This window comes from Lipotes vexillifer, unplaced genomic scaffold (genome assembly GCF_000442215.2).
Source record: "Lipotes vexillifer unplaced genomic scaffold, Lipotes_vexillifer_v1.1 scaffold592, whole genome shotgun sequence".
NCBI lineage: Eukaryota > Metazoa > Chordata > Mammalia > Artiodactyla > Lipotidae > Lipotes > Lipotes vexillifer.
Window position 1 is genome coordinate 1,351,000 of NW_006782534.1, and position 26,029 is coordinate 1,377,028.

The 26,029-nt window shown below is 35.6% G+C and overlaps 1 protein-coding gene across 1 annotated transcript in view; it reads left to right on the top strand.

Moving 5' to 3' along the window:
• The first annotated feature begins 671 nt into the window (after window positions 1-671).
• LOC103085419 (ubiquitin carboxyl-terminal hydrolase 15-like) overlaps window positions 672-26,029 on the top strand; it is a 70,156-nt gene continuing 44,798 nt past the window's right edge. The window contains exons 1-2 of the mRNA XM_007455309.1: window positions 672-835; window positions 20,304-20,431. Coding sequence (XP_007455371.1) covers window positions 747-835; window positions 20,304-20,431 — 217 coding nt within the window. The 5' untranslated portion in view covers window positions 672-746. The remainder of the gene's footprint in view (window positions 836-20,303; window positions 20,432-26,029) is intronic.

Below are 26,029 nucleotides of genomic sequence, written 5' to 3' on the forward strand. Positions count from 1 at the left end.
GGGTTTCTCGCCCGTTTTTTCCCCTTTAGTACCTGGCATTATTCGTTACATATTTTACACTCTGTTCACCGAGGAACTGGAACATGTTTTTCACTGCAGCTTAGCTATCTGGGTGTGCCTGGGGAGGCGTCACAAAGAACCTGTAAAAGGTCTCCACCTACAGCAGGAGTAGAAGCGCAAGAAATAGCCCAGTCAGATCACTGCGGCTAAGCGTTCGGTTTCGTATTGTTCTCTGTTTGGCCCAATATTCACCGAGTTTAGGTTCCGCGACTCGCAGCGAAAAGACTCGAGTCACGGACCTGTTAAAAATTTTCTGCCATATTTTAGCCGTCCCCACGCCCCCCGCCCCACCCTCAAGCGTGAGTGAATGCGCAAATAAGGATTTTCAGACGTCTGTGGGAAAGAGGGAGGGGAAGGCAGAAGTCAAGGACGGACGGGGTGACGACACCACTGAAGCGCGAAAGGACCGAGGCCTCACAGACGAGAGTTAAAACCAGGCGGTCGCGGGCCGGAGGAGGCCGAGGCGAGCTGCTGGACGGGCGGGAGCCGATGGGGGGCAGCAGACCACCGCGGCGCACTCACTCCGCCCGGGCCCAACGCTTCTCCGGAGGCGCACCCCCCCCCAACCTTACGTCTCTTTTGGTTTCGACCTGCCGACTGGGAGGGGCCGCGGGACGCCATTCCCACAATGCTCTGGGGCGGGCCGCCGCCGTCGCTGCCGCCTCCGCTACCGCTAGTGGAAGAAGATGGCGGAAGGCGGAGCAGCGGATTTGGACATCCAGCGGTCTGACATCGCGACGCTGCTCAAAACCCCGCTCCGGAAAGGGGACACCTGGTGAGGGAAAGGAGTTGAGGTGGCTGTGGTTGCCCGAGGGTGGTGGAGAACTGGGCGGGAACTGCGGTCTGGTGTCTCGGTGGTGACAGGTGCGGGCAGGTCCGGCGGCGGCCGCCTCGGGCAGCAGGATTTTGGCCGCTCCCGAAAGGTTGGAGCAAAGATTGGACCCGAAATGAGGGCCAGGGTTCGTGGCTCGTCGGGCCGTGCTAAGAGGCTTGCGGGGAGCGGCGGCGGCGCCGGCGGCTCGTGCAGTTCTCTTCGTCCTTCTTCCTCTGGTAGTGCCGCTCCCACCCCAGGCCTTCCCGAACGATAGGTTACACTCGTTGGTGTGAGTCTCTCAATGTTTGACAGGTCCTGGTCCCGCAGCTGATCAGGATCTCACTCTCTACTTCTTTAGTCATTTCTTTTCCCGGCATTGTCGGCATCCAAGTTCCCTATTCTGATTCTCATATTCTTCCGGGAGGCCGGCTGCAGGATGTTTGCGGTTCGTACTACACAGGTGGCATGTGTCAGGGCGCCACTTAAGAGAAAGGAACCTTAGTTCCTAGTTCCTTGTCAAAATGAGGGAGGGGAGTACGGAACCTTAGGCTTCTGAGTGGTACCACGTGGTCTTGTGCCTTGGAGGCTTGATAGACGCCGGTAGCGTTTCTCTTAGAAGTGCAGCTCTTCCCCTCCTGTTTGAAGGATAACGCAGGCCTGCAAAAAGTAGATAAGTCCACTTGAGGCTTAAGTCACTTGTTAACGTTCAAACTTATAAAATACGAAAGGATATACTTAAAATACTGAAGGAAGTATTTGGAGATTTTAATATTTGTGGGCCATATCAAGTGGTATTCAGAATAACTTCAGTATGTGAATATGTAACATAAAGTGCTCTGTTTTATTAGGAAGTATAATGCGCTTCTTTATTATAATAAAAGTTATTTTAATTTCTTATCGTCACCATAACAGTGGTATATAATTTACAGAGTGTTTTTTCATTTACTCGATATGGCTTAGTGGAAGGAACATAAGATTTAGACCCAAATTAGGTTACCTTTTCACCACTTAGTTTGCAGTATGACTTTTGAGGAAAGTTACTTTAAATCATTGCACCTCAGTACCTTCATCTATGGAATGGAAAGAATAATTTCATTATAGGGGTTTATCCTGAGTCAATGAAATATTCTAAAAGATTGTTTATGAGATAACATTAAATTTTAGTTACCTTCTTATCACCGCCATTTCTGATAAAATGCTGTGGTATTAGAATCATTTTCAAGTAAGCTAGTAGATGGCAGACTTGGGACTTGAATTTAAGTACTTTGATCTAAGTCTTGGTACTTTTTTCCTACTTTGTTAGGCTGCATACTATGTTTATATGATAAAAATCCCTGAGGATGTAAACATATACTTGTTGCATTACAGCAAAAAATATTTAATAATTATTGTTCATATGGCAGTGTTCCTAAGATGTTTATTACTGTGGGGAAATTAGACATTTCCAAGGACATTTATGTTTACCTTGACCTGTGGATTGTTAAAGATGAAATGAATCCTTGATTCTTATTGTTTGTTAAAGAACACTTTAAAATTCTTAATTTACCTTGCCTATTACCACCTCATAAAAAGATAAATGTGGATTTCCACAAAATAGAAATCTACAATTTAATATATAGATATTATTTATATGGGTATTCTCTTTAATGTTGTTGTGGTTTTGATATACTGAGTAATAATTGGTGGTGTTGATACTACAGGATGATGGGAGCAATATGAGTATTGTGAGCACTAAACGTTAAAGTTTAGCATTTTTATTTTTTGACAGAGTTACTGTAAATCATTTTAAAAGATCTATTTAAAAGAGTAAATACAGGAAGTCTATAAATTTGAGTCATTTCAGTGCTTGCATTTTAAAGAAAAGGAAACTGAGGCCCAGATATTTAGGTAACAGCAGAATGTGCAAATTTTTATCCTCACAATTGATTTCCCCTCTTATTTAAAGAAAAAAATGCAGGAAATAGATGGTACTGGGATACTGCAGAAACTATATAGTTTGGTTTATATGCGAGCCAGTTTTCTTGGAATTAGCAGGTGAAACCTGTCAAAAAAGGAATTAACAAAAGTTTGATTCAGAGTTTTAAGGAGAATAATTTCGTAAGTACAAATATAATAATGTATTCATGAGTACAGAATTAGTAAAGATATTTAATAATTTAGTTTTAACTTGGGTTCATGTTTTTGGAACTCATTAAAACTTGTTAAAAAGTTATTTCTCTTTTTAAGGTCTTAAAAAATCGTTGGATTAGTCATTTATGGGTATTTGGGCAAATCCTGTTTGTTATTTTATAGCTGAAATGGGCCATATGCAAATGGAACATTGTCTTGGTATATGTATATAACTATCTTGGAAAGACTGATAGGACTATTGAGAAAAAATGGTAGGTTTACCATGAGTTTATTCTTGAAATTTTAATACTGATGTTTGATGTTATAATGAAATGTGTGCAGATGAATAAAGTTCATTAATTAGGTTGTGAGCACTTTGCAGATAAGGACTGCCTCTTAGTACTCTGGTAATTAATGCTAACACCTGGGCAAGGATAAAAATTTGCTTCTACATGAATTTCTGTTTATTTGTAAATGGTGAATGATTTTTATCTGGAAGCTAACCTTCTAGAAATGAAAATAAGTTACACATGTCTGAGATGAGGAGAAACAAACCTTATGATATGTTTGGTATTAGACTTCGTAGTGACAGTAATGTCAAAATTGATGCAAGAGAGTTGTACCTCTTAAAAAGGTTGGGTATAAAAGTAACACAGATCTGCATTAGATGGAGTAAAGCAGTGGTCTTGTATGCTGTTTCTTGATCTGTGTTTAGCTCCAAGGAGAGATTCAGAAAACCAGGAACAAGACTGTTAGAATTTAGAAACTATAGAGGAAGAATAAAGGAACTAGAACTGTTCAGCTTAGGATGAATGAAAGATAACTTAATTTTCAGATACATGGTAGTTTCTCCTGATAAGATAAAAGGAAAATTTGTTTAAAGTTCATTGCATGTAAGTATATTAGGGATGGAGGAACCTATTGAAGGGGATAATAGTTAAATGAATAAATGTACAAAGGCATGTTGTGGGTTATGGAATACTCTCTTTGGAGATTTCTTTTAAAATAGATTTATTATGAGTAAACAGATGACTACAAATCACCAAAATCACTGCTTTATTTCCCCATTTTATTAAATGTTATTCATCTACCAATCATTTTCACTAATTTTTTATGTTCAAAGCTAACTTTATAAATTAAATTTTGCATGTCATTTTTATATAAACCCTAATAAAATAACTCTAGTAGGTTTAAGGTAACTTTGGAGAGTAGCTTTAATTTGCATTTAGAGTCATTCAAAATATGTATGATGTTTTTGTCTCAATAAACTGCCAAGGAATCACATCAGTCAGGTTTTTAGATAGGAGAGACACTAATTTCAATTTCAGAGCTTTCCTTCCATTCCTACTCTTTTACTTAGAAGTCTTTGAGGCTTTATTTTATATGGTCCCTAATGTTTTTGTGACTTAGATTTACACTAACAGAAAATAATCTTAAGTCAAAAAATCAGTTAATGATGTAAATGGACACTATTAATCAATATGAACTCCAAATTGTTTAGTGTGTACTTGTTGAGAAGTTTTTACATTACTGTTACTGTTAACTTTAGTTGTACCAAAGTGTTTACCACTGAAATAGGGTATATATTACATCATTTGCAGGAAATGAAACCAGAAAGCAAAACTGTTTTTAGTGTTGGTAAATTGATGAAAATAAGGACAGAAATAGGGACATTAAAGTGTATTTTTCACATTTTAGTTGCTTAAAATCGAGAAAAGCAATTTTTCCTAATTTAATTGTTTTCATAAGTTTTAAAATCACTTGTAAGTGGTTAGTGAAGCCAAGATTAATGTACCCTGTTTCGCCAAGAAGATCCAGAGCTTTAGTCAGTGATTTCATTTATCTACTTAGTGACATTCAGGCTTTATTTTTTCCTAAATCATACCTTTTTTAAAATTAGCACATACAAGGTATTAACTAGATGTTCTTTTTAGAAAACAGTTTTGTGACAGTTATTAATCTTGCTTGCATTAAAGTATAATAAAAAAATTGTCAGGCTATGACCAATCATATTACATTTAAAAACACTGTGCTAGGTATTGTTGAAGTACTTACATATGTTAACTTATTTACTCATCACCACAATTTTAGGGTACTAGAATGTGAATGTGCTCTAATTCACATTTGCCAGAATAGGAATTCACCCGGATAGGCTCAAAGAGGTGTTCACACATTCATATATCTGAGATTTGAACCGAAGCAGTCTGGGGCTTTAATTCAGGCTTTAAAATTACTGTTCTACACTGCCTTTTATTTTAAAGATGCATTTTAAAGTGTTCCACTTTTTTAAAAAATGGACATTCTTTTCTCTTTAAATGGAGTCTATTTTATATTTAGCAGCAGAATTCTTCCATTTTATCCCACACTTGTTTCTTGTGACTGTTCAGTTTAGATATGGTAGAAAATCTTAACATCTTGCTTTTGGAAATTAAAATATGTTTAAAGATTAATAGGTTATTTACTGAATATGTAGAATAAATATTATTTTGATCCAAAAGTACATTTAAACAAAAGAAACTGGGATCGTGTATTATTTAGATTTGGGGTTTTAATTGTTTATCAGTAATCATAAGTGATTTGTTAGAGGCCGTATGGCCCCTTTTCATATAGTTTTACAGAAACAGCATATCAAGCAGATAGGAAGAACTTGTAGGATATTTTGTTTTAGTACTTTGCCCATATTTTTAAAAGTGTTTGGTTTACAATAAACGACAAATACGTAAGACTTTTTTTCAACTAAGAATCCATAGGAACAGCCCAACACAGAAAATGCAAATGTGGAAGTTTGGTATTTTATGTTCTCTGTTTACCAACTTTTTGTGAATTTTCAAAGTCAAAGCACATTTGAAGTAAGACAGTGGAAGATACATAACCATATTGATACCTCTTTAACATCTTCCTGAAAACTGACAGTCCATGTAACATCACTGCTAATAAAATCAATTTTGCCATGTTAGTCATTAGATATATTTGTTTTATTACATGAGTTTAGAGTGATTTTTCTTTTCCTCACTTTGAGAATCACTTTACAAAAAAAGCATAATTATTATAAAAGTGAATTGAAACACCATCAGATATATTGGCAGGGAGATAAAGGGAAGGTTGAGAACTACTGTTGGAGGTGTTTGCATGCATTATCTGGTTGGATTCTCAAAATAAGGATCAGAGTATGTATTTATATTCCTTTCTTGTAGATGAGAAGTCTGAGCTCAGAGGAATCATTTGGTTTGCATGTGGTTCACAGGTGATAATACCACCACTAGTGAACCTTTATTGAATGCTTACACTGTTCCAGCCACTATTCTAAATGCTTTATATGTGTGCAGCATATAATAAGAGCAAGTACTCTTATTTACCTCATTTTACGGGTGTGTGATGATTTCAGAGCTGTTTTTTTAAATACCTGGCTTATAATGATTTAGAATACTAAATCCTACCAGTATCTCCTTAGTATTAAAAATGTTTTGTGCTGTCACTACTTACATGTAATTCAAACAGTATGTCATAAGGCAGTAAGCTATTTCTTCTTAGTCTCCATATGGAATTTTTCAGCGATTACTAGTTTTTCCTTCCCTGTGTAATGTCAGCCTGGTTTGTGCCTCTTATTTTCATTTCCTTAGTTACTACTGTAATTCACACTCTGTATCTTATATTTATTCCTTTGAAGTCGTTTTTCCAGATTCTTTCACCATCTTTTCTTTAAACAAAGGGAATGTAGTTCCTTTCAACTTTATCATCCAGTTTACACAGAAGCCACTACTAAAAAAACCTAGAATAAGACTGATTGGTAGTAAGTGACCTCAGTTTTGGATACAGATTAAAATGATGTATCTGAGGGAACAATCAAGAATAGCTCCTCAAAAAGAAGAAGCTCAGATTCTAATATAAGGCAGAAAACCTCTGTAGGATTAACCTATATTTGGTTATGCCTAGAATACTGCTTCTGTCGGTAAGATTCTGCATGGCTTCTTTATAGCTCTCCAAAAAGAAAAGGAGGGTAATGACTACTTTTTCCTCTTCGTGAGGAGGAGAATTAAGAATACTGTCCCTTCCACTCTCCTTTTAGTTTTGAGAAGATCCACATATTAGTGTGGTAATTCCTTGTGGTTCAGGAAAATCGTGATTCAGGAAAATGGTTTAGCAGAAGTAGCTATAGAAAAGACTTCCTCTGTGAAAGAAGTTAAAGGCTCTCACAAGTTAAGTCCAGTGTGGCTCTGAGACCAGGCTATTCTGAGTTTCAGAGAGGCAGTTTTTGTTATTTTTTTAAATTGGAATATAGTTGATTTACAATGTTGTGTTAGTTTCAGGTGTACAGCAAAGTGATTCAGTTATACCTATACATATATCCATTCTTTTTTAGATTCTTTTCCATTGTAGATATTACAAGATATTGAATATGGTTCCCTGTGCTATACAGTAGGTCTTTGTTGGTTATCTGTTTTATATATAGTGTTTTGTATATTTTAATCACAAACTCTCCTAATTTCCCCCCCACCCCCAAAAACACACACACACACACACACACACACACACACTCACACACTTTCCCCTTTGGTAACCATAAGTTTGTTTTCTATGTCTGTGAGTCTGTTTCTGTTTTGTAAATAGGTTCATTTGTATCCGTGTTTTTAGATTCCACATGTAAGGGATATCATCTGATATTTGTCTTTCTTTGTCTGACTGACTTCACTTAGTATAGAGAGCCAGTTAAAACCTGGGAGCATTAGAGACAAAATTAAAAAGAGCATCAAGTTCCTGTAGTAAAAAAACAAAAAGATTAAGAATGATAGGGTGATAATTATATTTATCATGTTGTACATTACATCTCTAGTATGTATTTATTTTCTAACTGTTAAGTTTGTACCTTTTGACTGCCTTCATCCAATTCCTCTTCCCCCCACTCCTGCCTCTGGTAACCACACTCTTTATTTGAGTTTGTTTGGTTGGTTGTTTTTGTAGTATAATTGTCCTGTATCACTATGTTACTTCCTGTTGCAGAACATAGCGATTCGATATTTCTATACATTTCAAAATGACCACTAAAATAAGTCTAGTTATGATCTATCACCATGCAAAGATATTACATAATTATTGACTGTATTTCCGGCACTGTACATTTCATACCGGTGACTCATTTATTTTGCAGCTCTTAATCTCATTCACCTTTTTCTCTCCTCCTCCCACCTTCCTTTCCTCTAGCAACCACCTGTTTGTTCTCTGTATCTATGACTCTTTTCTGTTTTGTTATGTTTGTTCATTTTTTAGATTCCACATATATGTGAAATCATACGTATTTGTCCTGAGTTATTTCATTTAGCATAATACTCTCTACATCCATTCATGTTGTTGCAAATGGCAAAATTTCATTCTTTAAGGCTGAGTAGTATTCCATTGTAATATAATTAACAGTGCTGTATGTTATATATGAAAGTTGTTAGAGTAAATCCTTAAGAGTTCTCATCATAAGGAAAAAAGTTTTTTTCTATTTAATTTTGTATTATATGAGATAATGATGTTCACTAAACTTATTGTGGTAATCATTTCATAGTGCATATAAATGAAATCATTATGCTGTACACCTTAAACTCATACAGTGCTATATGTCAATTATATCTCAATAAAACTGGAGGAAAGAAAAAAAAGAATGATAAGGGTTAAATGATCATGGTTAAAGAGACCTGATAATTAGGGTTGCTTTATATTATTTAGCAATATAACAGCTTGACAAAGTTTAACAGTTTAATCAAGAAATTTATCTTTGATATAGATGGAAAATGTATTTTCATAACTTTGGATATCAAGCAGAAGGAACTTTTGATTCTCAGGAGAGATGTAGCTAAGTATATGTACTGTGTAGTTGTGGCTATGATTACAAATATTACCACTCTTTTATAAGGTTAAGAGCTTTTTGCGTGTATGAAATAAGTGATAGTGTTCTCATTTTACAGATTCAGAAACTGAGGTACAGAGTTAAGTGCACGTGGTAATATACTCAGTCAGTGCTAGAGCAGAGATTCTGACTTAGGCAGTCAACTGTAACACCTGCATTTTAAACTGTACTGCCTACCTATGAGTGATAAGCCATAGCCATTTATGGAAGCAATTTGGGGGGGGATGAATACTTGAAAGTATTAGAATCAAGAAGTGACAGCTTTGTCATATTAGTAAAACACCATATTCATCTAGTTATCCATGTGAGGAACCTCTAGAATTTTCTAGGTCTTTCTGGTTTAGCCTTCTAGTCGTAGCAGTCTCATTTCTAACTAATATAGCTCTTTGATACAGATGGTGGTTCCCGTTTCCTGCAAAGTCTTTATGTGCTCCTACCTTATAGGACTTTACACATCATTCATATTATTTCCAGTACATTTTACTAAGCCCTGACTTTCACTTTCTTCAAAACCAGTCTCTGTAAAATCATCCGTAATAATTCCATCCAGATCTATGGCTCTTTCACTCTCTTCTTTTTTTTTTTTAAATACAAGAGCCTTATAGTGATATAATTCACATATCATACAATTTGCCCACTTGATATGTACAATTCACTGGATTTGGGTATGTCCACAAAGTTGTGCAATCATCATCACAATCAATTTTGGAATATTTTTATCATCCCTAAAAGAAACCTCATACCTATTAGCAGTCTCCCCTGCCCCCTTTTCTACCCAAATCTCCCTGTTTTTGGCAGCTACTAATCTAATTTCTTGTTCTATAATTTCGTCTTCTGGATATTTCATGTAAATAGAATCATATAATATGTGTGATTTTTGTGCCTGGCTTCATTCACTTAACATGTTTTTTAGGTTCATCTGTTTTGTTGTGTGTATCAGTACTTCATTTCTTTTTATTTCCAAAAAATGTTCCATTGTATAGATATACCACATTGAATTATTCCTTCATCAGTTGATGGACATTTGGGTTGTTCACAATTTTTGACTGTTACAAATAATCCTGCTATGAACATTTGTGTGCAAGTTTTCGTCTAGACACCAGTTTTCATTTCTCTTTGGTGTATACCTAGGAATGGAATTGCCGAGTCTCTATGTTTGCTTTTTAAGAACTGATAGACTCTTTTCCAAACCAGTTGCACCATTTTCCATTTCCACCAGCAGTGTATGAGGGCTCCAGTTTCTCCACATCCTTGAAGTGCTTGTTGTTGCCTGTCTTTTTGATTATAGCCATCTTGGTGGATGTGAAGTGGTATCTCATTGGGGTTTTGATTTCAGTTTTCATAGTGGCTAATGATGTTGCACATCTTTTCATATATGCTTATTGACCCTTTGTATATCTTTGGCAAAATGTCTGTCTAGATCCTTTGCCTATTTTCCAATTTGATTATTTGGTTCTTTATTATTGAGTTTTAAGAGTTCTTTATTCTGGATACAAATTCCTTATCAGATAGATGATTTGCAGAATTTTCTCTGATTCTGTGGGTTTTCTTTTCACTTTCACAATCTTCTTGGCCTCCTTCCTGAGTTCTTTATTTGTCTCTTAGTTTAGATGTAAAAAGAGGTCATAAAAATTAGTTCTTGCCAACGGATGAATTTAATGTGCAGAGCAGAAAATAGGTTGGAAACGCTTCAGATCTAAAAATTAAGATATAAAGGGATGATTATTTGGTTTATTTGATGGTTTATTTGAAAGAACTTCATAGCTTTCTTTGGTTATGTTTTACTGATGAGTTTTAGTTTGTGGTACTTAAAAAAAATGTAGTGAAATATCTAGTTTATAATGATTTAAAATACTACATACGGGACTTCCCTGCCGGTTCAGTGGTTAAGACTTTGCCTTCCAATGCAGGGGATGTGGGTTCGTTCCCTGGTCGGGGAGCTAAGATCCCACATGCCTCGTGGCCAAAACACCAAAACATAAAACAGAAGCAATATTGTAACAAATTCAATAGCACCTTTAAAAATGGTCCACATCTGGGCTTCCCTGGTGGCACAGTGGTTGAGAGTCTGCCTGCCGATGCAGGGGACATGGGTTCGTGCCCCGGTCCAGGAAGATCCCACATGCCGCGGAGCATCTGGGCCCGTGAGCCATGGCCACTGAGCCTGTGCGTCCGGAGCCTGTGCTCCATAACGGGAGAGGCCACAACAGTGAGAGGCCCGCGGACCGGAAAAAAAAAAAAAAAAAAAGGTCCACATCAAAACAATAAATAAAATACTAGATACTATTAATATCTCTTTTAGTATTGAAAATGGGCTATGCTATTGCAACTCATGTAATTTAAACAGCATTTTATTAAATGAGAGGATTAGTCATAGAGTGAATTAATATCCAAAATTGTTTATGCTGTTAATTCTACACACAATAGTTACGCATGTTGTTCTCAGATTAAGTGTGCTACATTGGATTAGGCTGAAATTTTTATGTATCTTCTTAGTAGTAAAAGAGTGACAGTATTATGTCTACTTTGAGGAGAAAAAGGTAGGATTTTTTTGAAAAAATAAACGTCATATTTATGTCAGTATTAGGCAATTAAGGAACTGCTTATCTGAAAGTTGTCAGCATAAACATGTACTAATCAAAAAAAACACACACACAACTATACATTCACTAGCTCTGTGGTTTTCTAAATCCAGCTTTTGGGATTTCCCCATTTCCCTCTACTGCTTTTAAATGTCTTTGTATTTAGGACTATTTCTAAGTCATTTATTGGTCCCTTTATATCTTTCTTAAATTTGCTTCTAGTGTGTATAAAAACACTAAACAACTTTTGAGACTCTCCTATCTTTCCCCACTACCATCCCCCCCAAAACAACCAAACAACAACAAAAAACCTACAACCTGGCTTTTTTAGTTCTTACAGTAGCTTTTCTGCATTTGAGGACTGTCTTAAAATTGACTCAGATTTATTTTGGGTCCTAAAATTGACCCCGCTTCTCTGGAGCCATTGAAGATTGTTCTGTCCAGACCACAGTACAAATTGTCTTTCTTGATGCCATTAGAATATTTAGCACCATACAATTGAAGTACCCATAACTTTATGTAAGTTTTTGATTTATTAAACATTTCATGAGTATTTGAACCTCCCACCAATCCTGTGAGATACTGCCAGTGGTCATCATGAAATGTAAATCAGATCATATCTCTTCTAAATATTTTTCATTGGCTTTCATTTCATTTAGGATAAAATCTTTAATTACCTTAAAGGCTCTATGTAGTCTGGCCCCAGCCTACCTTATCTAGCATCTCTTCTCCCTTTGTCATAAGCTCCAACTGCATTTAGTCAGTTCCTCCAGCATGCCTAACTCCCAAAGTTGTTCTGGCCCTAGCACGTACTGTTCCTTCAGTCTAGATAGCTTTTTATCTTATTCTTCGTGAAATAACTCCTGTCCATATGCTAAAATATTTTTTCAAAAAGGCTTTCCTTTATTCTAAATAGAGACCTCTTTATTATGCTTTCATAGCTCCCTATGCGTCACAGCACTTACTGCAGTATTTTACTACATCTTAATTATTTACTGTCAGTTTCCTCTACTAGACTCTGAATTCCATGAACATAGGGCTTTTGGCTATTTTGCTAACAACTAATGCATACGGAATAGCATATATGTAGTAGACCTCCAATAAATATTTTTTGAATGAATGTATTTCCATTTCTAAGATGAACAATCTAAAGGTTTAGCATTGAGTAACTTCTCTAAGATCTCACAGCAAGTAATGTCAGAAAGAGAACTTTGGTCTAGTACTTTTTCTACAGTAAATTTAGAATTCACATCTACTTAAGTCTCATTTCAGGAGGTAAGAAAATTTATAAGCAAAAATAATCATGAAAACAAATTGCTATTGGGTGTGCTTTTCTGCTAACTTCCTGATAGGCAAAGATCTAACATTTACCAAAAGGTGCCCCCACTTTGAAAATACTTATTTTGTTCATGAGTGAAAAAGAACTTGAGGACTGGCCTCAGGATGCAAATTTTGGAATCATTGGTATGAGTTACAATATCACTGAGAGTATTAACAGTGAGAGAAGAAGAAATTTGAGAGCAGCTCTGTGGAATGCTAACATTTAAGCAGAGGAAGAGAATGCTGTTAAATTACATATATATAATTATATGTAATATATATTTACTGTTATATTAATACAATATTAATTATATTATCATATTATTATTAGATATAATATATAATATAATATATGTATTCCTCCCACCCAGAAAGGTAGAATCACAGATTATTTTTAAAAGCATTGATATGGTAATAAAATTATGGATCCTTTGGATTTGTTAGGGTGGCCGTTGGTAACTTAGTGAGAACCTTTTTTAGAGCCCATTGAGGTAGGAAGATCTGTTGTGCTAGGTTGAAGAGCAAGTGAGGGTTGAGGAGAGCTTGGCTGCAGGGACAAGTCAGAAAAATGGGGGTAGATAGAAGAGGAAATGAATATGTGAGTTGGGAGGTTATGGGGGGGGATGGGGAAAAGAGTTGGCCCCTCTTATATGCTAAGTTAAAAAGAGAGAGAAAAGATACAGGGAGATACAAGGGGAACAGGGGCTGTTAATGACGTAAGTCTCCAAGGAGGCAGAAGGAAATTAGATCCAAAGACTAGGAAAAAAAATTATTAGCCTTGGATTTAAGGAGGGTTATATCCTCCACGATATATAAGGGAATCAGGTATGATAAAGGTGTGGAACAAAAGAGTAAGAAAGTTGGGGCTTTTACTTCCTTGAAAAGTAAGCAGCAAGGCTGCCTATTCAGAGACTTAATGAGACTGGCAAATTATTGGAAATAGAGAAGGCTAAATGGAGACATGCTGGAGGATTGTGGGTCATCTTTAAAGGACTTGAGATATTGATTGAAGACCATAGATCTTTAATCTCCATGAAATTTTCTTTAGTAATTTTTGAACTCAGATAATAACATGATCAAAATATTTTCATATTGATGTACTAGTGTTTGAGAATCATCCGTTGTGACCTAGTGTGAGGCATCGTCATAAAATCCCTTGTAATCCACTGAAACAGAAGGGAATGAGAGTGATTAAGCCACAGCCAGAGGCCTCAGTCAAAAGTAAAATGATCTTGAGCATATTTTGGTACATTTGCTTCATAGCTTTTTATATGGGAACAGTCAGGTGGCTCAATATTATTCAGAAATATTTCACCTTTAGTTTCATCTATAAGGTATAGACTCCTTTGTGTAAGAAGCTTAGTCTGTTTATCGTAAAGCGATTAATAACTACTCTGTACTTTGGGCTATCAGGATATTTGCACATTGGTATTTCCTTGAATTTTAGATGGGTGCAAGTCTATAGTTTAATGTAATATTTGATACTAAAGCTTGATCAGCTCAAAATCAGTATTTCTGTCAGTTTTAGGATTTTTTTTATTGATTTGCTTATATTATCTTCCCAGATATCAAGGGTAATAATCTCTACTTTCTGTACTTTGTGCTTTTCTTTTCTTATGAGATGTCAGCCAGTCATTTTTACTTTTCTGGCTTACTTACTAGGCGTTAGTTGCCAAAAGGAAATATTTCTTGAAAATGGATACATTACTATATATCAGAATCATAATTTGATCAACTTGGAAATAATCAAATAAATCATGTTTTTCTAAAGAAAATTCTTCAAAGCTTATGTAAGTTTTTTGTTCAAATCTAATGCAAATTTATCTGTTGGATTTGGAGGAGGTAATATAAAATGTAAAAGATAAATATGAGGTAATAGAAAATTATAAATTTCTTTAAAAAATAAAACTAAAGCTATGCATTTTATACATTTTGCTGTACATATTTTTTATCCTATTTTTATGCTTGAAATTTTCATTTGCTGAATCTATCAGCTTTGTTGACTGCAGCATTATTCATAGTCTGTACATTGGACTCCATTTCATTTTGTATATGTATATGAAGATATATATATAAACTATTCTATATTAAATAGAAAACATATTAGTCATAGTAAATATTTCAGAACACAAAGAAAAATATAACAAAACACCTGTGTACACCTTTCTTAGTTTAAAAAAATAAAACATTACAGATACAGTTGAATCTCCCTGTACATGTTTCCCTAATCCTAACCCATTCCCTCCCTTGCCAGAGGGAGCCATCCAGAAATTGATTTTTATTATTCTCTTTGCTTATATTTTTAATATATATGCATGGATTTATGAATAATATTATTTGTGGCATGTTTTAAATTTTTATATAGTTGTACTGTGTGTGCATATCTATGTTATCTTAATATGTTTGTGTTATATTACATGTAGCCTTTTGCAGCTTGTATTTTTTAATTCAACATTGCAGTGTTGAGATTTATCCATGTTAGTACATGTAGTATTTTTCATTTTAGTTTTTGGGTAGTATTTCTTGGTAGGAATGATGAATATTGGTTTTGGGTTTTTTTTCCAATTTTCCATTTGCAAGTTATGCTGCGTTATGTTCTTCAGTTGTATTCTTGTAAATATGTGCAAGAGTTTCTGTAGAGTAAAACTTAGCAATGGCAATACATGATTCTGTGGTATGCACATCTTCATCTTTAATAAATATTGCCAAATTATTCTCCAAAATGAGGATTCAGGTTTATACCCCAGTTGGTAGTTTATGAGTTGCAGTTACTACACATCTTCTCCACACTTAATATTATTGACACATGTGCATGTGCTTGTGTTTTCACCAATTTCATGAGAATGATGTGGTATGGTGTTAATTTGTATTTTTCACATTGCTAATGAGATTGAACATCTCATGTGTAGAGGCCATTCTGATGTTCTGTGAATTGCCGTTTTTTTGCATTCTTTTTTTAAAAAATTAATTTAAAGGAGTTTTTCACGTTCTAATCCTTTGTTGGTTATAGGCAGTATAAGGATCTCTCCCAATCTATATCTTTCTTTACTTGTTGCCTTCATTTTAACCTCGCAATTTTATCAGCTTTTACCTTTAAGATTTTTTGTTTTTTGTCTTAACTCTTCGTATATTCTGAAGTAACAAGGATTTTCTCCTGTACCTTTTAAAAAATTATATTTTTGCTTTCACATTTATGTTTTTAATCCAACTACAATTTATTTTTGTAAGTTTCTGCTGTAATGCAGCATGTGTACCTAAGAATCACTGTGCTATATGCAAAATCATGCAATAAAAACCACAGGGCATACGGGAAAAATAGGGTTGGGGCACAGAGATTTAAAAATTTTTTCAGGGGCCTTCCCTGGTGGCGCAGTGGTTGGGAGTCCGCCTGCTGATGCAGGGGGCGGGGGTTCGTGGCCCGGTCCGGGAGGATCCCGCGTGCCTCGGGGTGGCTGGGCCCATGAGCCATGGCCGCTGGGCCTGCGCGTCCGGAGCCTGTGCTCCGCAGCGGGAGGAGCCACGTACCAAAAAAAAAAAAAAATTTTTCAGGGACCCATTTTTTTTGAAAGATACTTAATAAAATGGTAGTATGGTTTTACACATTTTAAATGGTTAAGAAATACATTAATACTGCAGTAAATATGGTATTTTTATTTTGAAAAAGATGAGATTTGCTTGAAGTGGGATTGTGAAATGGTAGAAGGAGGGTTATCCGAAATCTGCCAAGAAGTTGTAACACCAGATGTGGAGAGTGTGGTTCATAACACACATGGTAAATGTAGGTAGATGTTTAAAATGTATGTTTTGTGCATACCTGTGCAGCTCAGTGTAGCTGGGAAATTTTCCACATATATCTAGTGTTTGTTTCAGTTAGGACGAGGGTGAGACAGGCAAGGCACCTAGGGTGTAGAATTTAAGGAAGCACTCCCTGTTAGGGTCCCTAGGCATCTCACTTGCCTCACCCTAGTCCTCGCACTGCTTATGGGTGAAGTAGTGCTTAAGCATGCACTGAATTTGTGTTACTGTTACCTTGTATATCAATCATGTTGAACACATTCAGGCTTTCGTAAGAAGCTTTTTCGAATAGAACTGACTACATATGTGAGGTATAGAGCTCTTAATTAATTTTTCTTGTATGTATAGCCAGATCTTTCTACACTGGTTTGTAATGATTTTAGCATGCAGCATAGTTCCACATATATTTGAGCCTGGTTCATGTTTCTTTGTGCTATTTTCATTGGTCTTTCCGCTTCTCCCTATGCTAATAACACATTTGCTTAATCACAGGTCTGGCACTAACTTTTTAACCTTGGGCAAGTTAATTTCTGTGTGCCTATGAAATTATAATAGTGCCTACCTCATTGGGTAGTTAAAGGAGTAAATGAGCCAATATATTAAAGTGCTTAGAAGTATGTGCCTGGTCCAAGAGTAAAGCTCAAATGTTAGTTATTTTGTTATTATTAAAAGTAATTCCTGTTAGTTAATAAAGAGTCTTGAGATCTAGTAGACTGAGATTGCCATCTTGTTTTTCCTTTTCCAAACTAAGAGGAAATGAGGAGAAGCTTTTGGAAGGATTCCCTGAGAAAGTGATGGTTAAACTATCTGAAAGATGATAAGCGTTAACTAGGTGTTGAGAGCAGTAGGAGAATATTTGAGGCAGAAGGAGCCATGAGGCAGAAAAAAGTGTGTCCAGGAACTAGATCTCAGCAAAAAGAAAAATGGCACCAGTTAAGACTGAAGAGGTAAGTAGGAGCAGATCAGATCATGCAAGACCTATTAGGCAATGTTAAGCATTTTAGACTTCATGTTAAAATCAATTATAACTATTTGTAAAGATTGATATTTCAAGAATAAAAGCCACGAAGTATTAATCTTTACAAATAGTTATAACTCTTCAAAAAAGAAACTCGGAAGCTAAAGTTGGGTGCATCTGGACCCTAATAGCATATCAAGGATTAAGAGTGCTGTTGAGAATGTAAAATAAATTCAAGTCCTTGTTCACTTATTGAGCTGTTATTCACTTAGTGAGCTATTATTGATTTTTTTCTAGTCTTTTATGAGTTAAAATTAAGGTATCTTGTGTTTTGGGCAGATTCTTAATAGATTATGAGTAGAATTTTTACAGTACAACAAATCCGTGTAAATGTCTTGAAATAGTATTTTTCACTTATTTGTCCACTTCATCTAATTTCAAGGGTGCATCTATAACTACACATTATTTCAGTAATAGACGCTCCTGTTTTTTCTACTTCCCTCATGTTTCATGACCACAACATTCTACAAGTAAGTTATAGGTACCTGTAATAGAAATATGATGGCCATTTTCAATTGAAGGTAGTGTTAAAAACAGCTGAATTTTCATCAGTTGGGAGAGTTTCCTCTCATAATGGTTTCATTATACAGAAATCACTCAGTTCAAGATCTAGGAAAGAAAGTTGAACTAGAAATGTATGGCAGCAGATGAATTCTGCCCAATGCAACCCTGCACTAAAACTAAAGAATTTATTAAATACTTTGGGAGGTAAAACGTCATCTTTTAGAAATATCTTTTAAGTAAATATAAATAGAATTTTGATACTATTCCACAAATAGTTTTTAATGTAAGTTTTATAAATGACATTTTAAATTACAGTATTGTTAATCTATAAGTTCAGCGCAATTCTAATCAAAATCTTAATAAAGTTTTTTGTGGAACTTGATTAACTGATTCTAAAATTCATAGGGAATAGCAAATGGCCAAAGATAGTTAAGACAGTTTGCAACAAGAAGAATCTGGGGGAACGTGCCCTAAATAATATCAATATAAAAGTAATTAAGAAAATTAAATTGGCACAATGATAGAAAAATAGATGAATGGAGTAGGGGAAAGATCGCTTAGTATGACATTTACTTGCAAAGAAAGCAAATGAAATGTCTGAATCTCTTGTTCAAATTGCAAGGGAGAAAGAGTCTAAAAAAATTTTAGTGGGTGATATACAATTAAGTATAATTTTCTTTATTATCAGTTTAACATATAAAGTCATTGCTAGTCTAATCTATTTTATTTATCTTAGAAACAGGGTTTTCTTAAAACTTAGTTTTTCAACTCTTATTTTCTCATAAATACCAAAATCTACAATTTGGGGACTTTCCATTGTGTAACCCTGATAGTGGGTTTGGAATACTCATGTATAGATAATTCTGCCTTACCCACTTTTAGGGAATTAAACTGCTGATGAATATTATTTAAGAATTGTGGGGTTTTGCTATGTTGGTGCCTTTGCTTCAAACATAACTGTAGTGTTTCATTCCTATAGTGCTATATGTATAGTGCTATAAGCACAGAAATATTAGAATGATGTTCTTCTAAAAAACTTGGTTATGCATGTGGGCTTTAAACATGTTGTTAATCTTTACTCTTGCTTTTGTTTGTGATTGAACCTGGTTAAGTGGGGGGAAGGTATTTCTGGAAAAGAATTTAAAATAATTATGAACCAGTGGCAAAGCATAGTAGGTATAATATAAATCAATTCGTAAAGTTTTTTAGATTTCTAATTTTTTATGCTTTCTTTGCTAGAGAACCATTATTTTATTTTTTCTGTCACTGGTCATCTGATGAGAAACTAATTTAGGTATTTGAAAGTAAGATGAATATAGTTTAAGTAATGCTTATTATAGTGCTTGGTATCACACTTTTGAAATCAATTAAAAGCCAGTCCTGCTTGCCCCAGCAGATTTTACTAATGTATGAGAAACAATTGGAGACAGTATTGTTGTTATTAACTTTCGTTGGTAAAGAAGCTAATTATTTTTAAAGTTTCTTTTAAGCTTTGATTATAATTACTAAAATCAATCTTGCAAACCTTTAATAATTGCTTTCCTTACCCCATAAAAGATACAGTTAAATATATAAAATTAACATACTGTAAGTTTTTTGCAAAAGAACCATTTTCCATATTTATATTTTACCATGTTGCATTTAAAATTTTATTTTGACTGATTCTTATAATTACCATTTGAATTTTTGTTCAGTTGGTAAATATTCTGTTGAATAGCTATTTCATTTTTTTTAAATGCTGTTAAGGATTTTTTTTAACGTATATGTTTTTTTGTTTTTTGGGTTTTTTTTGTGGTACGTGGGCCTATCACTGCTGCGGCCTCTCCCGCCGCGGAGCACAGGCTCCGGACGCGTAGGCCCAGCGACCACGGCCCACGGTCCCAGCTGCTCTGCGGCACGTGGGATCCTCCCGGACCAGGGCACTAACCCACACCCCCTGCATTGGCAGGTGGACCCCCAACCACTGCGCCACCAGGGAAGCCCTGTATATGTTAATAGTTGTCTTTAGTAGATACTTTACAGAACAATAGAAATAATACTTTACACAAGTGAAATATTTTTCTTCTACTACTGTGACATTATAGTTATTCTCAGTAATCCTTGGAAGTAGACATGTACTTTGATATAAAATAAAATATAAAAAATAGGCAGATTTTCTGCTATTCCTATAGTTCCTGGTATTTTCCTTTACTGATTTCTCTTCTTTTTTAGGTACCTAGTCGATAGTCGCTGGTTCAAACAGTGGAAAAAATATGTTGGCTTTGACAGTTGGGACAAATACCAGATGGGAGATCAAAATGTATATCCTGGACCCATTGATAACTCTGGGCTTCTTAAAGGTATTATTTCCTTCTTTCAGTCAGGTTGTAAATGTGTTCGTTTCAGTATGTTATAGTAATATGGAAAATGTTAATGTAAATAAATTGGTAAATTAGAAATTTCTTTGTGTAGTCATCCCCCAATGTCCATGCGGGGATTGGTTCCAAGACCCCTTTCAGATACCAAAATCTATGGATGGTCAAGCCCCTTATATAAAATGGCATAATATTTGCATATGATCTGTGTATCCTCCCATATACTTTAAATTATTTGTAGGTTATCTATAATACCTAATAAAATATAAATGCTATGCAAATAGTTGCTGGTACATGGAAAATTCAAGTTTTTCTTTTTGGAACTTTCTGAAATTTTTTTTTCCCTCAAATATTTTCTGTCCAAGGTTGGTTGAATCTGCAGATACAGGACCCATGGATACAGAGGGCCAACTGTATTATAGATTTGACCTAATGAATTCAGATTATTCTGTTATAATTAGTTATATTCTGTATCATGACAAATTCTATTTGTCAGTTCTGATTAGTAAGGGTTTATTATCATTTAAACCTAGAATGTAAATTAGAAAGCACTATCTTATTGTTTGGGGGAAATGCTGTATTGTGTATTATTTTGCTAGTGGGCACATGACTTTTCTCTTTAAGTTGGGGATCAGTGGTATATGGTTACATTCTTGGATTTTTGCATTAATCTTCTACAACCTTTACTACTTGCCAGCTCTTCTAAAATTCATATAACATTTAAAGAGAATAAAACATAAGTACCAGAACTTCCATTTCTGGCCACGATGGAATAACAGGGACTAGACTTATGCTTCCACTTGAATGAACTAAAACCCTGACAAAAAACATGAAACAGTGGTTCTCAAAACATTGGACGTCAGGCAACAAAGAACAGTGATCCCCGAGAGGTATGAAACAAATGAAGTGAGCCCTGTGATTTCCTCAGCTTACTGCACTGAGTTTCCAAGACATGGCACAGAAGGAGAAACTCACGCAAAGCCTGGCAACCTCCCTTAGTTGAGGAAAGAGTTTGGAGTCCACGGAGACCAAGGCAGCCAGAGTTCTCAGGGCAGAGTACCAGAGAGGAATGAGCAGCACACAAGGAGAGAGAGAGACCTAGAGATCTATAGAAGCTCTCTTATAAGTCTAGAGCTGACTGTTGACCAGTGCATGTATGTGAGGAAGCTACCCAAGGCCAAGGAAAGAACCATCCAAAAGAATTAGAAGGAACAATCGTTTAGGTTCATGTTACCAAATCAGGTTCATTTGCCAGATGCACAGCAAGCCAAATTCTGAGATACCAAGGTTTGCAGCAGAGAAAGGGTTTATTCATAAGGCAACCAAGTGAGGAGTCGGGAGAACAAATCTCAAATTTGCCTCCCTGATAGCAAGAGGCTCAGGGTATTTATGGGAACAAAGAAGCAGGATGGTCTGAGGTGTGGGGAGCATGGGAAAAGGTAATTGGTGATAAGGAAAGAGGGAGGTAATAGACGTTCGATGCATGTTCAGAAATTGGAGGCATTAGCAGGTGCTGAGGGTGGAGTTTTTGGCCCTTTCATGTCAAAAGGTCAGCAAGTGGACACTCACACAAGCCCAGTTGGACAGTCGGTGGTCTTAACCAGTCTTAGCTCCACCTAGAACTGAACACAGCTGATTTCAAGTTCCTGAAAAACAACTCAGGCAACTATCTTATTGTTTAGGTTATGCAAAGCTTGGAGGACATGCAAGTTTTTATAAAAACAATTAAAGTGTGCTTGATCAGTAAAGGCAGGTTACAGTTATAGTTTAATGGATCTAAGTGATGAGTATCCTCGGTTTCACTCATAAAGGACCAGGAATAATGTGTTCACAGTAGCCAGAGTGGAGAACCTCATAAATCACGGGGTAGACTGCAGAGAATGGGTTTGCCTCTATAGAAGGGCAAAATTTATCCTTCTAAATTGAAAGTATCAAACTATTTCCAAGTAACTTAACTGCATCTCAGAACAGAACACAAGAGTATTTGTAGGAATACAAAAAATGTCCAGCATCCAACAAGATAAAATTTGTAATTTCTTGGATACAACCAAATATTACCTGGAATGCAAAGAAACAGAAAAATACAATGCATACTAAGGAGAAATAGCAATGTTTAAAAAATATATTTTTTAAGTGGAAAAGAACGAAGAACAAATGAAACAGATACAAAACGAATAGTAAGATGGTAGATTTAAACCCAGCTCTATGAACAGTCGTATTTAATGTAAATAGAGACTGTAAGTAGAGACTGTAAGATTGCATTAAAAAAAACAGACCCAACTGTATACTGTCTGCTAGAAACCCACCTTAGATATAAAGATACAAATAGGTTAAGAGATTGAAAAATTGTAAGACTGACCTCCAGTGACCCTCCTCTTACATAATCATCTCCTTTTTGACTGTGAGTAGAACCTGAGAATAGGATATCATTCCTGTGATTATTTATATTATATGACAAAAGGGAGATTATCCCAGTGAGCTTTATCTAATCGTGCATGCCCTTTAAAAGCAGAGTTTTCTCTGGCTGGTAGCTGTAGAAGTGAGGATTCAAAGCGTGAGAAGGGCTCATTGGTGGTTTGAAAATGGAGGGGACTACGTGAGAAGGAAGACAGGCATCCTCTAGGAACAAAGAGAGTCATTGGGCCCACAGCTAGCAAGGAAACAGGGACCTCATACCTGTAGCCATGAGGAACTGAATTCTGCCAACAGTCTGAATGGACTTGGAAGTAGATTCTTCCCCAGAGCCTTCAGATAGGAGACCAGCCTGGTGACATCTTGACTTCTTCCTTGTAAGACCCTAAGTAGAAAACCCAGCTGAGCCCATCTGAACTTCTGACCCATAGAACTGTGAGATAATAAATGGGTGTTGTTTTAAACTACTATGGTTATTTGTTATGTAGCAATAGAAAACTAATACACATACTAACACTAATCAAAAGAAAGCTGGAATGGCCATATTAATATCAGACGTTAAGTTTTAGAATGGAGAGCATTACTAGGGATAAAAGTTCATTTCATGATCATAAATGGGTCAGGACAATTTGTTAAGAAAACATAATAATCCTAAATATATACCCAGCTAATGGCATAACTTGAAAATATATGGAGCAAAAACTGATAGAACTGCAAGGAGAAATAGAAAAATATCCACAATTATATAATGGATATTTCAATATTCTTCTCTCCATAAATGATAGAAAACGTGTAGACAGAAAAGTTGTAATGAAATAAATCAACCTACCTGTCCTAATGGACATTTATAGAATATTCCACTGAACAACAGCAGAATGAAAACTCTTTTTAGGTGTACACATGAAGCATTTAGATAGACTATATTCTGGGCCATAAAACCTGTCTCAATAAAGTTAGAAGGGGGCTTCCCTGGTGGTGCAGTGGTTAGGAATCCGCCTGCCAATGCAGGGGACACGGGTTTGAGCCCTGGTCCAGGAAGATCCCACATGCCACGGAGCAGCTAAGTCCGTGCACCACAACTACTGAGCCTGTAGTCTAGAGCCCGTGAGCCACAACTACTGAAGCCCGTGTGCCACAACTACTGAAGCCCACACGCCTAGAGCCCATGCTCCACAACAGGAGAAGCCACCGCAATGAGAAGCCCGTGCACTGCAATGAAGAGTAGCCCCCGCTCACTGCAACTAGAGAAAGCCCACGTGCAGCAACGAAGACCCAACGCAGCCAAAAATAAATAAATAAATTTAAAATACATAAATAAATAAATAAAGTTAGAAGGATTTAAATCATATGAAATATGTTTTCTTACTACAGTGGAATAAATAATAACAGACAGTTGGAACATCTTCAGATGTTTGGAGACTAACATACTTCTGCATAAGCCATGGGTCAAAAAGAACTCAGAGGGGAAATTAGCAAGTATTTTTAACTAAATGAAAGTGAAAACAAAACATATCAAAATTTGTGGAAGGTAGCTAAATAGTATGTGGGGGGTAATTTGTAGCCCTTAACATCTATAAAGAAAAGAAAGGTCTGAAATCTTTGACCTTGGTTTCTGACTCAAACTAAAAGTAAGAACAAATTAAACCTAAATCAAGCAGGAGAAAGGAACTACTAATAAGTTCAGAACAGAAATTAAAGAGAAAATAGAAAAATAGAGAAAATCAATGAAACCAAAAACTGGTTCTTTGTGAAGATAATAAAATTTATAAATACCTAGTTTGATCACCAGAAAAAGGGAAAAGACACAACTACCAGTATCAGGAACAAGAGAGGTAGCATCAATACAGAAATCTACAAACAGCAAAAGGAGAATAAAAGAATATTATGAACTTTATGCCATTAAATTCAACAAATTAGATGAAAAAGACAAATTTCTTGAAAGATGAAAACTACCAAAGCTCATTCCAAAAGAATGGATTCTCTGAATAGCCCTGAATAACAGAAGCTCTTTTAGAAAATTGGGAGAGAATACATCTCAACACATGCTATGAAACCATCATTACCTTGATACCAAAATCTGGCAGAGACATTTCAAGAGAAAAAAATCTAGACCATTATCCCTCATGAACATAGATGCATCAATTATTAACAAAATTTTAGTAAATCAAGTCCAACAATAGAGGATATATATAGAAATAAACATTAAGTATAAATAGAGAAATAAATATTACAAAGATAATGTATAAAACAAAAGAGTAAAATACAAGGAAACTTCCTCAACCTCATAATGGACATCTATGGAAAACCTACAGAAGACATACTGAACAGTGAAAGACTGAGTCCTCTCCCTCTAAAATCAGGAAAAAGCAAGGATGTCTACTCTCAGCTCTTCAAGCCAAGATTGTACTGGAGGGCCTAGGCAGTGTAATAAGGCAAGAAGAAGAGATAAAAGGCATACAGCTTGTATTGGAAGAAGTAATAAATCTTCCTTTATTCACATACACCTATGTCTATGTAGAAAATTTAATGGACTCTATAAAAAGAAAACTTCTAGAACTAATAAATGAGATTAGCCTTTAGGATACAAGATCATTATTCAAAAACCAATTGTATTTTTGTACACTAAAAATGAACTAACATGAATTGAAATTTTAAAAGTACATTTTATAGTGGCATCAAAAATATAAAATACAGATAAATCTGATAACATGTGCAAGACATGTAAACTAAAAACTATAAGACATTGCTGAGATAAATAAAACCTAAATACAGAAATTATGTTAGTGGATCAGAAAACTCAATATTGTTAAATTCCCCCACTCAATCTACAGATTCAACACAATTCCAAATCACATTCCTAGTAGATTTTTTTCTCTCATTTAAAAATGATACAGAATTTACATACCATAGAATTCATCCTTTTAAATTCTGTGATTCACTGTTTTTTGGTATATTCACAAAGTTTTACAACCATCACCACCGTCTAATTCCACAAAATTTTCGTCACCCCAGAAAGAAACTTCGTATCCATGAGCAGTCACTCTCCATCCCCACTCAAGACCCAGCCATAGGCAATCACTAGTATACTTTCTGTCTCTGTGGATTCGCCTTTTAGGGACATTTCATCTAAATGGAATCATACAATATGTGGCCTTACTGTTTGACCTCTTT